The sequence below is a fragment of the Muntiacus reevesi genome, chromosome 9 (genome assembly GCF_963930625.1).
Source record: "Muntiacus reevesi chromosome 9, mMunRee1.1, whole genome shotgun sequence".
Lineage (NCBI taxonomy): Eukaryota > Metazoa > Chordata > Mammalia > Artiodactyla > Cervidae > Muntiacus > Muntiacus reevesi.
Window position 1 is genome coordinate 39,829,966 of NC_089257.1, and position 15,040 is coordinate 39,845,005.

Below are 15,040 nucleotides of genomic sequence, written 5' to 3' on the forward strand. Positions count from 1 at the left end.
GCTGTGTGGGAAAGGTATACAAGGGGTGTGGGATTTGATAGTCTAAAAGAGAAAGCTGCCCTCCCCCTTTCCTGGTGGATGTTGCTGCAGACCAACACCAGCTTCCCCACTGCAGAGAAAGACTAGGTAAGTGGCACACCACCCTCCTGTTGGGCAGTGGGCACAGAAAGCTGTTTCTGAAATGGGTAATTTGGGGTGTTAATAGTAGAGTCATAGCGATCATTAGGATAAGACTCAAGAAACCTTTATCTTTGTCTGTTCAGGCGGCTATAACAAAAATACCACAGAGTGTGTAACTTATCAACAACAAACATTTATTTTTAACCGTTCTGGAAGCTGAAAGTCTGAGATCTGGGTCCCATGTGGTCACACGAGGGCTCTGTTTCTGGTTCATAACCAGCACCTCCCCACTCGGTCCTCATGGAGTGGAAGGTGCTAGGGAGCTCTGTCGGTTCTCTTTTATAAGAACTAAAATCCTAGTCATAAGGGCTCATGAACTAATGAACCAATGATCTCCCAAAGTCCCCACCTTCTAATACCATCACATCAGGCAGGCATTAGAGTTTCAGCATATGAATTTTGGGGAGAGACATTCAGACTATTTCATATTTGATGGAGAACTTTGGGATACTTAGGGAGGTTTGAGGCCATTGGGAAATTTGGGACTTCCTAAGGATTGATTTGGAGCCACACCCCCAATAGGGAATGTTCATCACTGGCCTGGATGAGGGGCAACCGACAAGAGAGGTGCCCTGAGCAGGATGAAGGAAGGACAGAAGGGCAGCAGCTGGGAGAGGAAAAGGGGCTGCCAGTGCCTCCACTTCCTGACCTCCCAGGCCCTCCCTGCCACTCTGGCCCCCACACCATTTCCCCAGAATGGTCACTAAACCATCAACACACCTGCTTTGCAGGGGCTCCATTACTAGCGACACCCAGAAAGCCTCTCAGACTGTCAGCAAACATGCCAGGAGGCCTCATGTGTGCCTGGCCTTGGGCTGAGCCCTAGGGACACAGAGTGGGTCATACCTGGTCCTGCCCTCAAGGAACTCACAGGCCAGGAGGGGAGGCAGACTCAGAAGGCAGCACAGTATGATTAGCACAGTGACAGAGGAAAGCGCAGGGTGATTCAGGAGGCCAGAGGAGTTGGAGGGCTTCCTAGAGGAGGTGGCCCTTGAGCTGATCCTTGAAGAGTGGGTAGCAGGAGAAGGGCAGTCCCAGCACATGGAGGGAAGCAGCAGCGCCTCATCTGCGACTTTCTTCTGTGCTATCCAAGTGAAGCAGGGATGGCGGGGCACAAGGCTCAAGAGGTCACGAATGACCAGGTCACAGAGGGCTTCAAATGCCAGTGCCAGGAGGTTGGACACTGTCCTGAGGGTACTTAGGGAAGTTTCCTTTAGTTATATTGCCTTTTTTTCCTTTCATGTAGTATTCTCGTCCCTTCCCTCATAATCTTCATGTCTGTATTTTGAGATATTTCTCCCAGCAGGTTTAGCACAAAGGTTGTGAAGCAGGTGAGGAACATGATCAGCTGTGCTTTAGACTCATTGTTCTCCCTGCTCTAGGGGAGTGTGGAATTGCAGGAGCAACAGTGAAAGCAGGGAGACCAGGGAGGAGCCAGGGGCTGACTGGAGCCTTAGTGGGAGAGGTGGCAATGGGGAAATGGAAGGACCATTGAAGATGGATCCATACTGTGCACACATTAGTTGGCAACCCATTGACTGTTTGACAAATGACTGAATGAATGAAAACCCAAGCAACCATCTAGGGTCACTGGATGAATAACAGGTAGTAGATTACATGAGACTCTTCTGGTGCCGAGTTCAGAGGAACCACCCTGAGCTGGATGAAGTTCAAAGAGAAATTTATCACAAGGATCCCAGGGTATTTCTCGGTATCCAAAGGCCAGAAGTGAAGTCTCTGAAAAGCCAAGGAAGTGCTTTACCTGTGTCTCGGCGTCAAGCAGCTCTCAGTGCTCCACAGCCCTCCCTGCCTCTTTCCCTGGAACCTCTTCTCTCCCTGAGTTCAGTACGCTGGTGACTCTCAAATGCCTCTTGTTTATTCTGCTCCCTCTCAGACATCTGCCCCTGGAGAGTCCACATGTGTCAAACTGAACTCACCACATCCCCTCAAAATTGATCCTTTACTCAATACTTTTTTTTTTAAAAATTCAACACCTACTGTGTGTTGGGATGAGAGAGGTAAGCTTACAATTCTACTCTGTTTTCTTCTGTATTTCCAACTTAAAGCATGGGAGCCTTGTTTTCCTTGAGTGTTTCCCGGAGTGCTTGCCTTCATTTCCCCCATCCCATCCCCTAAACCATACAGACATAACTTAACGTCCAGCCAGTTCTACACGGTAACAATGGGCACACTCTCAGTGCCCATACCTTAGTCTGACCACATGATTCAGTGTCCTCAGTCTGCCTTCACTGTTCCCTGTCCTGAAATCTTTTATTGCTGTGTTTCTACAGGGCAGAGATGGGGACAGAAACAAGGCAATGGAGAGGCAGTGAGAGATATAGTTGGCTTTCACTACATGACCATTTTGCTGTAGGCCACAAAATCTCAGGGGGATGCAAACATTTATTCTCATGCTCCTGGGTCTTCACAGAGAAGGCATTGTCAATCCACTCCAGTACTGTTGCCTAGAAAATGCCATGGACGGAGGAGCCTGGTAGGCTGCAGTCCATGGGGTCGCTGGGAGTCAGACACGACTGAGCGTCTTCACTTTCACTTTTCACTTTCACGCATTGGAGAAGGAAATGACAACCCACTCCAGTGTTCTTGCCAAAAAATCCCAGGGATGGGGGAGCCTGGCGGGCTGCCATCTATGGGGTCGCACAAAGTTGGACATGACTGAAGCGACTTAGCAGTAGCAGCCTGGGCCTTCAGGTTGACTGTAGATGGGCTAATGTGAGCTTGGATGGGCAGCTCTGCCTCAGGCTGCCAGTCTGCCTCAGCAGGCCGCCTCCTTGTGTGGGCTGGACCCAGGTGTGCTCCTCAGGGGCCCAGACTGGAGAATCAGTTCTAGGCTGTGTTGTGATGGTCTCTGACCCAAAAAGGAGACCTTCTCTTTTGGTTTGGGTTCCCCCTAAAGCAGACCTAGAGGCAAGCACTTGGGTGAACTACGCTTATTTGTAAGGTGATCTGAGGAATTACCAGTGAAGGAGTGGAAAAGTGAGATAGAGAAGAGAGACAAGTCCCCCTGCAAAAAGTGTGTGACCACTGTGGTCAACTACGTCTCCCTGGAGCCCTCTGTGGACTAGGGAATCTGACGTTCCACCCTCACTGGGTGAGTTGTCCCTGGGAATATTAAATCTCCTGCACATTGAGGCTGCCCTGAGCAAGTTCCCAGGATGACGGAGAAAGGCTTGGACAGAGGAATGTATGGAGCACTAGGGGTGGGAAGCTGCCAGATGCTTGAGAATTATTCACCGCTCCTGTGTTCCAACCTGAAGATGAGCTGAGGCAACACTGAATCAACAGTGACTAGCAGTCTCCTTTATACCACACCCCTCCAGGAAATCTCAGGAAAGATTCTGAGTTTCTTGCTTGAGTTATGTGTCCATCTGTGAGTCAATCACAGTGGCCAGGGCATTGAGCACCTGTTTGGGGTCATGTGTTCCCCTCAAGGGTTGCAGGTTGAAGAAAACCCGACAGAACCCATGGACTGCATTCTCCACAGAGATAGGATCTATCATAGGTGCTCAGGCGTCTTTGGTAGATTTCAAGAGACCATAAGAGTTCAAGTAGTTTCTAGCCTACTACATACTCTGCCCACTAACATTCTATCCTGGAATTAAGGAGCAGAACTTCATGCTTTACACACCACTGTGATGCCATTTTTCAATTCTACCTACTCCATTTCTCCTGTGGACAGCTCATCACTTAAACCCACTCCTGGTGCAAATGTGTTTCCATCAGGCTTTTTGGCTTCTTGTAACATGCATCCCATGCTACGTGAAATTCCTCCCTCCAGCTCCGTCTCCACCTTAAAAGAGCTTAAAAAGCAGGGATATGGGTTTTGTAGTTATTTCTGTTCATAATGTTTTCCTCAGCACCTGACACAAGATGCTCAAGAGTTTTCTGTTGAATGAATGAGTAACCAGGTTTTGAGGGAGGGAAGATAAGGAGTTCAGTTTGGGAAATGTTGAATTTACCAGAAACTGCTGTTAACTCCATTGCCCAGAGAGGCTCACACCTCAACTGAAACTGTGAATTGGCAGTGACAGGATCTTCGATTGGGAGACTCATAAAATTATAGCCACAGGACATCCCAGTGTCCTAGGATCACTGAACTTGCAAAATTTAGACTCCACCAAAAGCCAGAGGAGATTAGGGAGCAGGGATGCTGAAACTGAGTGAAACTGGGAGTGGGTCCACAACCACCTTGAAATTTGTGTAAAAGCTATACGAAGGCACATAGATGCATTTTTGGAGGAGAAGTTTCAGCTTTCATCAGATTTCAAAGATAAAAATCCACTAATTGCATTATGGTTTTTATAAAAGAAGAAAAACAGAAATACCTGAGAATCTGCTGGTATGTGCCTAGAATACCTCTGCAAGGATGACAGGAAATGGGAACACTGGTACCTCTGGGGAGAGGAGGTGGGGTTGAAGAATCAGAGAGAAGGGCATTTCACTGCAGGCCTTGTGGACTATACATTTTGAACAATGTAAATGTATTACCTTTCTAAAAATTAAGTTAAAACTTCATAATATTAAAATTAAAGCTATGACATGAGTGGTAGAAGAGAGATTAGGACTCTTGGCCTTTCATGGCCAAGGACCTGGGTTTGATTCAGTTCGGAGAACTAAGATCCCACAATCTGTGTGGTGCAGCCACAAAAATAATAATAAAGTTATGATTGATCCTGTTAGTGAGCAGAGACTTAAATTAACAACTAGGTAATGTTTGTGCCCACCAGTTAAATGGAAATTAAAAGAGATTAATATTGCAAGTGCTGGCAAAGACATGGAGAAATGGGCACTTTTATCCATTGTTGGTGGGAGGATAAGAGGGACCTTTTGGATGACAACTTGGCAGTGGCTACCTAAAGGAACACTATTCAGGGCTTCCCTGCTGGCTCAGTGGTAAAGAATCTGCCTGACGCAAGAGACACAGGTTCAATCCCTGATCCAGGAAGATCCCACAGAGCAGGTAAGCCTGCATGCCTCAACTATTGAGCCTGTGCTCTAGAACCCAGGAACTGCAACCGCTGAATCTGTGTACCCTGGAGCTGGCGCTCTGCAACAAGAGAAGCCACCACAATGGGAAGCCCGAGTACAGGAACAGAGTAGCCCTTTCTCTCGGCAACTAGAGAAAAGCCCACACAGCAATGAAGATGCAGCATAGTCAAAAGTAAAGCATAGTCAATCAAAACAAAACAAAAATGAACTGTATTCAGTTCCTTAAAATATCATATTTTTTATATCTTTCCTATAAAATTATGCAGACAAGTAGAAAAGGATTTATACACATGGATAAATCACTGTGATCAAATGTGTAACATCAAAAACTAGGGAAAAAATTCTGTGTCTATCAAGAAGGAAAGGGTTAAATAAATTATGGATTAACTCTAACATGAAATTCCATGCTACCATTATAACGAACAAGGTAGATATGAATGTAGGACATGGAAGACTATAGTCAACATTTTCCTGGGAAAATGTTGTAGAACATGTATGTCTAAGTATGTTTCCTTTCTTTTTGAAAAGAGTGGCAGTAAAACACCCAAACCCACACAATATTGTAAAGCAATTATTCTTCAATTAAAAAGAAATAAATTACAATGTTAAAAAAAAAAGTCATTTAAAAAAAAAAAACACCCCCCAGACTCTTCAATAAATGGTGCTGGGGAAACTGAACAACTACATGTAAAAGAATGAAATTAGAACACTTCCTAACACCATACGCAAATACAAACTCAAAATGGATTAAAGACCTAAATGTAAGACCAGAAACTATAAAACTCTTAGAGGAAAGCATAGGCAGAACACTCTATGACATAAATCAAAGCAAGATCCTCTATGACCCACTTCCTACAGTAACAGAAATAAAAACAAAAGTAAACAAGTGGGACCTGATTAAACTTAAAAGCTTTTGCACAGCAAAGGAAACTATAAGCAAGGTGAAAAGACAACTCTCAGAGTGGGAGAAAATAATAGCAAATGAAACAAATGACAAAGGATTAATTTCCAAAATATACAAGCAGCTCATACAACTCAGTACCAGAAAAACAAACAACCCAGTCAAAAAGTGGGAAAAAGACCTAGACAGACATTTCTTCAAAGAAGATATACAGATGGCTAACAAACACACGAAAAGATGCTCAGCATCAGTCATTATTAGAGAAATGCAAATCAAAGCCACAATGAGATATCACTGCACACCAGTCAGAAAGGCAAACATCCAAAAGTCTACAAACAATAAATGCTGGAGAGGCTGTGGAGAAAAGGGGACGCTCTTGCACTGTTATTGGGAATGTCAATTGATACAGTCACTATGGAAGACGGTATGGAGGTTCCTTAAAAAACTAGGGATAAATCCACCATGTGACTCAGCAATCCCACTCCTAGGCATATATTCTGAGGAAACCAAAATTGAAAAAGACACACGTATCCCAGCGTTCATTGCAGCACTATTTACAATAGCTAGAACATGGAAACAACCAAATGTCCATTGACAGATGAACGGATAAAGAAGTCGTGGTACATATACACAATGGAATATTTCTCAGTCATAAATAGGAACATATTTGAGTCAGGTCCGATGAGGTGGATGAACCTAGAACCTATTAGACAGAGCAAACTAAGTCAGAAAGAGAAAGATAAATATCGTATTCTAATGCATATATACGGAATCTAGAAAAATGGTACCGAAGAATTTATTTACAGGGCAGCAGTGGAGAAACAGACATAGAAAATAGACTTATAGACATGGGGAGAGGGGAGGAGAGGGTGAGATGTCTAGAAGGAGTAACATGGAAACTTACATTTCTGTAAGTAAAATAAACACTCTATGGGAATTTGCTGTATGGCTCAGGAAACTCAAACAGGGGCTCGGTATCAACCTAGAGCAGTGGGATGGGGAAGGAGGTGGGACGGAGGTTCAAAAGGGGGAGGATATATGTACAACTGTGACTTATTCATATTGAGGGTAGACAGAAAACAACAAAATTCTGTAAAGCAATTATTTTCAATAAAGAATAAATTAATTAAAAAAAAAAACCCCAAAAGATGCTGCCTGTCACAACTAAGACCTGGTGTTGTCAAATGAATGAATGAATTAGTTAATAAAAATTTATTTAAGAAAGTAAAAGAAGATAAAACAAAAAACAAAACTAGGGTGTACAGACAACTGTGTACATGTATATTTAATAATATATTACTGGTAGTGCATCAGAAAAGGTCTTAAATGGTACCATTAGCACAAGAGCAGCAGCAGGGGTAAAAGTGAGAAGAGGGACATGGAGGAAGAGGAAGCAAAGGGGGATTTGGGCTCTGTGATTCATTCATACACAATAAGCACACATTTCTTGGTAATAAAATGAAATGAAAGCACCAAATTGGAAACTGTCTGCCCAATCTTGACCTAAACCTGGGACGCCTTTTTGGAGCCGCTTCAGGCCCTCAGCATGCCTACCACCAGGGTGTAGGGAGCTTCCATGGGGAAGCACTACCCTCTGGACTCTCCCTTATCCAGCCCCTTCTACCCTCACAACCTGGAGGTCCCTAAGTGAAACCATCTTAAGGTCCCGGTCTGTAGTGGCTTAGATGGCAAAGAGTCTGCCTGCAGTGTGGGAGACCCGGGTTTGATCCCTGGGTGGGGAAGATCCCCTGGAGAAGGAAATGGTAACCCACTCCAGTATTCTTGCCTGGAAAATCCCGTGGGTGGAGGAGCCTGGCAGGCTACAGTCCATGGCATCGCAAAGAGTTGGACACGACTGAGTGACTTCACTTTCAGTTGGAAGCAGGCATGCAGGGAGAGTGGAGGACCCTCTGGATCCACTAGAAATTTACGTCTCTATGACTCATGACCCCATCTCTGGTCCCTAAGACATTCCTTCTTGGTATCTCTGAACCACACCACCACCCCAGCCCTGCTAATTCATCCACCCATGACGGGGCCTGCTCACTTGGCCCACAACCCAGTGCCAGTCCCTCGCTTCCTCCAGTTCTGCTTCAGGATCTCCCGGCATACCTTCCCTTGGGGTTGTGTTGAGGGTAGAAATGGTCCAAGACAGACTCACCTTCTGAGAGACCTTCCCTCACTACTCCCACCCCCAATATCTGGGCAACAGACTGACAGAGCTCACCAAGATGGTGTCTCGACTGCAAAGTGAGGTAGCCGGTGTGCAGCGGGCTGTGGTGGAGGCAGGGCCTCGCCAGCCGCCAAACGAGCCAGCATCCTCAGCCACTACATCACCCGAGTGCACAACAGCTTCCAGAACTTGGGGCCCCCCATCCCTGAGACCCTGGAGCTGACAGCGCCAGCGATGGTGGGGACCCAGGGGTCTTCAGAAACTGGGTTTCTGGACACTAGAGGGACTCATGCTCCAGCTTCTGGGGAATCTGGCCCCTCCTCCCCAGCACACACGTTAGTGTACAGGTAGCAAGAATCAAAGAGGGCTAGGGATCTGCCCCAGGAGGCAGACTTCGATGCCCAGTAGGTTCTTCCAGGGGACTTGATGCAGGGGGAGGGTCCCTTTTTCTGTTGTTGACTGGAGCAGCCTAGATAGCTGATGGCAGGGGTCACTTCAGAGGAGCCACTGCTGCTTTTCTTGCCTCAATAAAGTCTCTGCTCTGGAGCACAAATGTCTCCAGTTCAGTTCAGTCACTTAGTCGTGTCCGACTCTTTGTGACCCCATGAACCGCAGGATGCTAGGCCTCCCTGTCCATCACCAACTCCAGGAGTTCATCCAAACCCATGTCCATCAAGTCAGTGTTGCCATCCAGCCATCTCATCCTCTGTTGTCCCCTTCTCCTCCTGCCCCCAGTCCTTCCCAGCATCAGGGTCTTTTCCAATGAGTCAACTCTTCGCATGAGCTGGTCAAAGTATTGGAGTTCCAGCTTCAACATCAGTCCTTCCAATCAACACCCAGGACTGATCTCCTTTAGGATGGACTGGTTGGATCTCCTTGCAGTCCAAGGGACTCTCAAGAGTCTTCTCCAACACCACAGTTCAAAAGTATCAATTCTTCGGCACTCAGCTTTCTTTATAGTCTAATTCTCACATCCATATATTACCACTGGAAAAACCATAGCCTTGACTAGACAGACCTTTGTTGGCAAAGTAATGTCTATGCTTTTTAACATGCTCTCTAGGTTGGTCATAACTTTCCTTCCAAGGAGTAAGCGTCTTTTAATTTCATGGCTGCAGTCACCATCTGCAAAGATTTTGGAGTCTAGAAAAATAAAGCCAGCCACTGTTTCCACTGTTTCCCCATCTATCTGTCATGAAGTGATGGGACCAGATGCCATGATCTTAGTTTTCTGAATGTTGAGCTTTAAGCCAACTTTTCCACTCTCCTCCTTCACTTTCATCCAGAGTGTGTGTTTATCTCTGTCTCATGATGTTTTGAGATTGCCAATGCTGAAATGAACGCTGGTGGGAGAGGACACAGAAATGGCTTGCTCTGGGGACCCGATATCCTGGGCTTAGGATCCTACTTTGAGCTCCTTCAGACTTTTGATGGAACTCAGATGGGGGGTGGGGGAGGGCAGGGGTCCTGGTCTGAAAACAACCTCTCTGACTTCCTTCCTTGGGTCTGCATTCCTTGTCAGACAAATGGTGGAGGAAGCCATCTGTCCCCCTTGCTGCCTTCCAGGCTGTTGTGAGAAACCTCTGTCTATTAAAGCATCTGGAGTTGCAGGCTACAGTGTATGACAAGGGTCTGCACCTGGACCATGTCTAAAAGTGATCAAGAAGTCATTCATTTGAGTCCCTGAGTCCCATAAGACCAGAGCAGGCAGAAGGTCTAGTCTTATGAAATGAACCAGTCATGAAATTTGATGTCACCATACTGCAGCACTGTTTAATGGAGTAGCCATCACAGCACTATCCTTACTTGTCCCCAGGAGTACCCACCATATAGCGGGGCTCCCTCCACCCTCCAAGGCCTCAGATCCCCCAATATCCTGGTTGAAGACATGGCTTCTAGGTCTGGGTCTGAAACCACCTTCTTGCTTCTCCAAGCTCTTTGAAGCCTCCCTTCTTCATCTGGAGGTCACATGTTCCCAGGACTCCTAAGTGGCAGGCACTGAACATTCAGAGCCCAACTCCTAAGAGCTGGAACCCCCAAGAGGCCAACAGCAGGGTCTTCCAGGAGAGCAGAGTGAAGGCCCTCTTGGAGAGTGAGTCTCCCTGTCCTCCTACTGGAGAGAGAAGAAAAGAGAGTGAATGGTCAGCAGGGCCAGTGGGAAGTCAAACAGTCGAGGGAGGGACCTAAGGGTGACTCACTTGGCACAGACTCACAGCTCAGCCTCTTCTTCTCTGCAATAGACAGCAAAGTGAGGCTTCCAGTTAGACCCTCACACCACAACTTCCCTTCCCACCGGGCCCTGGTACATCTATTCCCAATTCAATCCATCTTCCCCTTCTCCCAAATAAACTTCTGACTTCCTTTCCTCCTCCTTCTTCCAGTAAATCTTCCCTTTTTGCCTTTCCATCCCTGCCCCATCTTGGCCCAGTCACTCTGTCCTGCCTCAGCACTGGGGAATAGCACATGTGGGTCCCATCAACCCACTATGCCCACGGCCTCCTGAGATCTGAAGCTGCACTCCTGCCACTTTCCTCTGCCTATTGTCCTCCTTAACCAGGTTCTTTTTTGGTCTATTAGACCGTGTAGCAGAAGAAACCTTCTGGGAACATTTGAAGAATCATCTAAGAATATTCACACATGCAGAAAACACTTATCTGACTGCCACTTAGCTGGCAGAACCCGAGTCACAGAGAAAAATATCTCCAACTAGCTTCTGGCCCTCAACTTCCTCATCAATGACGTGGGTCTCTTGAAGGCCCTGGGGACTGAAATCAACTGGGGACCTCCTGGCAGTCCTGCTTCCCTTCATGCATGACTCACCACCCAGATAGGCGCAGTTAAAGTGGCTGCACATCTGATCACTGCTGGAGAGAGTCACCAGGCTTTGGTTTCCTTCCTTAGAGAAATTTGTCACCTCGAAGACTTCATATGGGGGGATCAGCACCTCACGCTCCTCAGGAAAGACAGACAGGGCCTGGATTGGGGCCCCAAAGCAAGTCCTTAGAGAGAAGAAGGTGGCATTACCAAATCTGCGGGCCACTGCCTCATCCAGGGAGCTGGAGGCAAACTGGCCCAAGCGGATAGAGTCCCCCACACTCTTGGGTTCAAAGTGAATCCTGCGCACGCCTCGGAACACCACCTGCCCGGGTTCCCTGCTGCAGCCCCCACCGCCCCGCAGCAGCTGCAGGGCCCGGGTCAGGTAGAAATGCAGGGCCTTGAAAGGGAAGTGGTTCATGTAGGACTCCCAGGAGCCACCGCCAGTCCGCACAGCCTGGTTCAGCTCCCGGTACAAAGTGTTGGATGAGTTGGTGTAGACGATGATGGCGATTCCGTGCTGGCTTCTGAAGCCAGGAGGCAGAATGAGCCCTGGACGTTTTTGCTCCCAGGCCTTCTGGGCTGTCTCCCAGGACTCCCGCAGCAGGGCATGGTTGGCCATCTCCTTCTCTAACAGAAGCACTGCTTTCTCCTCCATCTCCTTCGAGCAGCCCACATAGGCATCATCAAATGTATCTGGAGCCAGGCTCAGGTACTGGATGGTAATACCCTGGGCATATGGAGAAAAGGAAGAAAGGAGCCACTCAGAAAATGTATAAGTTCAGGGTACTGGACTAAGGTCCTGGACACAGATTATTTCAGAAACGCAGAATCTCATTTCTATGCTCAAATATCTGGAGTCTGATATTTGGCAAGAACTCAAGAGTTTAAATAACAGGCAGTGAAGTCAGAGAGACATTGGTTCAAATCCTGAATTCACCACCTACTGCCTGTAAGATCTTGGGCAAGTCTCTTAACTTTTCTGGGCTTCAAGTCCTCTACTTACAAACTCAGTATACTTCCAGCTTCACAGCGTTATTGTCAGGACCACATATAGATCCTAACTAACTAAGAGGGGTCATCTATCATTAAAGAGATTCCTGCACTTGGTGGAATGTGGCACTGGGTGACTTCCAAGCACCATTCCGGCTTTAAGACTCCGTGTGCAGATGACATACAAATATGCAATCAATCTCCAACGACCTGACCCCATGCCCAGCCTCTGACTCGTTCCCTCTCCCACACAGGTGTGTAGACACCAAACCAGGTCCCTGTCAGCTCTGAGACTCAGTCCTCTCCTGCTCTAGAAGCCTGCATCCTCCAACTGGGGTGGGAGTGGGGAGGAGGTCAAGCCCTGATCTGGGAGGGGCTGCAGGAGGGTCATACACAGGTATCCCTAAGGAGAATGTGCAGGCTGGGCCACGGGTGGGAGATGGGAAGTGAGAGGAGAAAGCTGGAGGTTGTCCCGGGGGAGGAGGGTATGAAGAAAGGGAGGGTCACAGGAGGACCTGTGGGTGGAGGTGGGGTTCTGGGAGATGGAATGGGAACTTGGGCCTCCCTGCAGGGGTGGAGGTTCCTGAGAGGAAGAGGGTTCAGAGGATGACATCCTAGAGAAGCATCCCTGGGAGGGATCTTTGAGGAGTGAGGCCCCGGGTCCCACCCCAACAAGTGTTCCCTTTGCTGCAGTAGAAGGCTCTCCCCAGTTACCTGCCCGGGGTCATAATAGCGGACACCACTGCTGAGGGTGTAGAGGCTGAGACAGCTGAGGCTGATCAGCAGAGTCGTCCGTATCATTCTTGCTGAATTCTTGGAGGGTGAGATCCAGATGAAGGTGGGACTAGTGATGGTCTTTATTGGCTTCAGTGGGCTGGAGGACAGAGACTTGGAGCCTTTTTTCTCTGGTGTGAGGGATCCCTGGTCCAGGACTTGGCCCGGCAGTGCACGGGCTGGTCCACGGGCACGTCTAAGTGAGTGGACTCAGCTTGGATTATATCATCCCCCACTTCCACCCCAGCACAGCCATAGCCTGTGCTCCCCGCCTCCTGATTCCTGGGCTTCTTAGAGCCATCTGCCCAGGAATGATAAAGTAGATGGGTAATAATGGCTCTGCTGGAGTGGGGAGGGGACAGGGGTCAGGGACCCACCTGGAAGCAGCAGAGGCCTATTAGAAGAAAGAGCCAATTCTGATTCCACGACGGAACTGTTTCTTTGACTTGCTTTTTGTTACTTCAGTTTTTATAATCACACATAGGGTTCTGCCTCAGAGAACCCTGCCCCTCTGCCTGACTGACTGACTGCCTCGCTGTTCAGCTCACAGGGAGAGAAGCTGACCCTTCCACCAATGAATGGCTGCAAAAAAAAGGAGAGATTAACACACTTTTTCTACAGGTTGGGCATTTCCTCCAAGATGTTTTGTAAGACTAACAGCCCTTTTTACTTAACTTTCTCACCGCCTCCCCCTCTCTATTCTGCCATTTTACCTTATTCTTCACCTCCCCCACCCTGCTATTTTATAAAAGAACCTGGCATACAGACCCTGATAAAGTAGTTAGTTTGAGACATTAGTCTGCCATCTTCTCAGTCAATCAACTTTCCAAAAAAAGTCATATTCCTTGCCTCAACACTTCATTTCTCAGATTTATTGACCTGTCAGGTGGCAAGCAGAGTGAGCTTGGACTTGATAACAGGCCGAGAGAGAGAAGGAGAACTGAAGCTTCTGGGTGGCAGGGGCTGAAGTCTGCACAGGCGCTGCGCTGTACTATGAAATGGGAGTCTGGGAGTCCCAAAGGTCAACAAAGTCCGAGGCTAACTATAGCATCAATGTGGTAACCCGATACCCATGCCTCTCTTCCCCGACAACAGACAGCAGTGTTGGGGGAACCGGGCTGAGAGCTGTAACTTCCCTTCCCAGGGACTGTAAGGTCTTTCTCCAGGATACTTTTCTCCCAGCAAACCAGGGCTAGAGGAGGAGAATTGTGAGAAGTGGTCTCTCCCTTGGGTGGGCCCTTTCTGCCATGGTTGGTGAAGGAAAGTTGTATGGCTCAAGGTAGACTGGAGCTAAAACTCCGCTCCAAGATCCTCCCCACCTTTCTAGGCAAAACAAAGAACTCTCTCACCCGAAGAAAAATAGACATTAGGTTAACTATGCCCAGCTCCAAGACGGCCCAGCCTCTGGCCAATCTCCAGAACTCCTTGCCCCAACCGTTTAAGAGATAACTACTCCCAACAACCTTGGAAAAGAACAGGCCCCCTTAAGACAGTAGCTTTCTACATACTTGCCTGTATATACTTAGTCTTTTCTTAGAAAAGTGCAGCAGCTCACTAACCTGACCGCTGCCCCTTCTCGCCTCATTAAAGGTGATCTGTTCCTGTAGAGTGCCAGTCTTGTTCTTTTTCTGAACCTCGCCTACTCTAACTCCAGAACTTACAATTGGAACTCCAAGGCACTAAGCCAAGGGGACCAAGAGGGTTCTGCCTGCTGAGAGGTCACCATTTGTGCATTTGTTGTTGTTCTTGAGTCACTAAGTCGTGTCCGACTCTTTGTGACCCCATGGACTGCAGCATGCTAGGGCTCCTCCCAGTCCCTCACTATCTCCCAGAGTTTGCTTAAGTTCATGTTCATTGAATCAGTGATACCATCCAATCATCTCATCCTCTGTTGCCCTCTTTTCCTTCTGCCTTCAATCTTCCCCAGGATCAGGGTCTTTTCCAATGAGTTGGCTGTTCACATCAGGTGGCAAAGGATTGGAGCATCAGCTTCAGCATCAGTCTTTCCAATGGATAATCAGGGTTGATTTCCTTTTGGATTGACTAGTTTGATCTCCTTGCTGTCCAAGGGACTCTGAAGTGTCTTCTCCAATACCACAGTTCAAAAGCATCAATTCTTTGGCCATCTGCCTTCTTTATGGTTCACCTCTCCCATCCATACATAACTACTGGAAAGACCATAGCTTTAACTATAA

General features: G+C 47.6%; 1 protein-coding gene across 6 annotated transcripts; it reads right to left on the reverse strand.

Annotated features, from left to right (window-relative positions):
- Positions 1-10,021: 10,021 nt before the first annotated feature.
- Positions 10,022-13,824, reverse strand: LOC136174304 (ecto-ADP-ribosyltransferase 5). 6 transcript variants are annotated; one of them, XM_065944370.1, is made up of 6 exons: positions 13,725-13,824; positions 13,223-13,427; positions 12,786-12,945; positions 11,085-11,808; positions 10,463-10,495; positions 10,022-10,377 (listed from the first exon to the last, which is right to left on the reverse strand). In XM_065944370.1, the coding sequence occupies exons 3-6, from the start codon at positions 12,870-12,872 to the stop codon at positions 10,271-10,273; spliced, it is 951 nt and encodes a 316-aa protein (XP_065800442.1). In that variant the 5' UTR covers positions 12,873-12,945; positions 13,223-13,427; positions 13,725-13,824; the 3' UTR covers positions 10,022-10,270. The 6 variants fall into 6 exon arrangements, with proteins under 6 accessions (XP_065800442.1, XP_065800443.1, XP_065800439.1 ...); XM_065944371.1 differs by having other exon boundaries at positions 10,022-10,374; positions 13,614-13,813; XM_065944367.1 differs by having other exon boundaries at positions 13,614-13,813.
- Between the last annotated feature and the right edge of the window lie 1,216 nt (positions 13,825-15,040).

Bases quoted from the DNA above. Each gene is read 5' to 3' on its own strand.
- LOC136174304 (XM_065944370.1), bottom strand. From the start codon at position 12,872: ATGATACGGACGACTCTGCTGATCAGCCTCAGCTGTCTCAGCCTCTAC. The intron at 11,809-12,785 runs GTAACTGGGGAG...CCATATGCCCAG, and splicing joins GCTATTATGACCCCGGGCAG to GGTATTACCATCCAGTACCT. The intron at 10,496-11,084 runs GTGAGTCATGCA...TGTCTATTGCAG, and splicing joins TAACTGCGCCTATCTGGGTG to AGAAGAAGAGGCTGAGCTGT.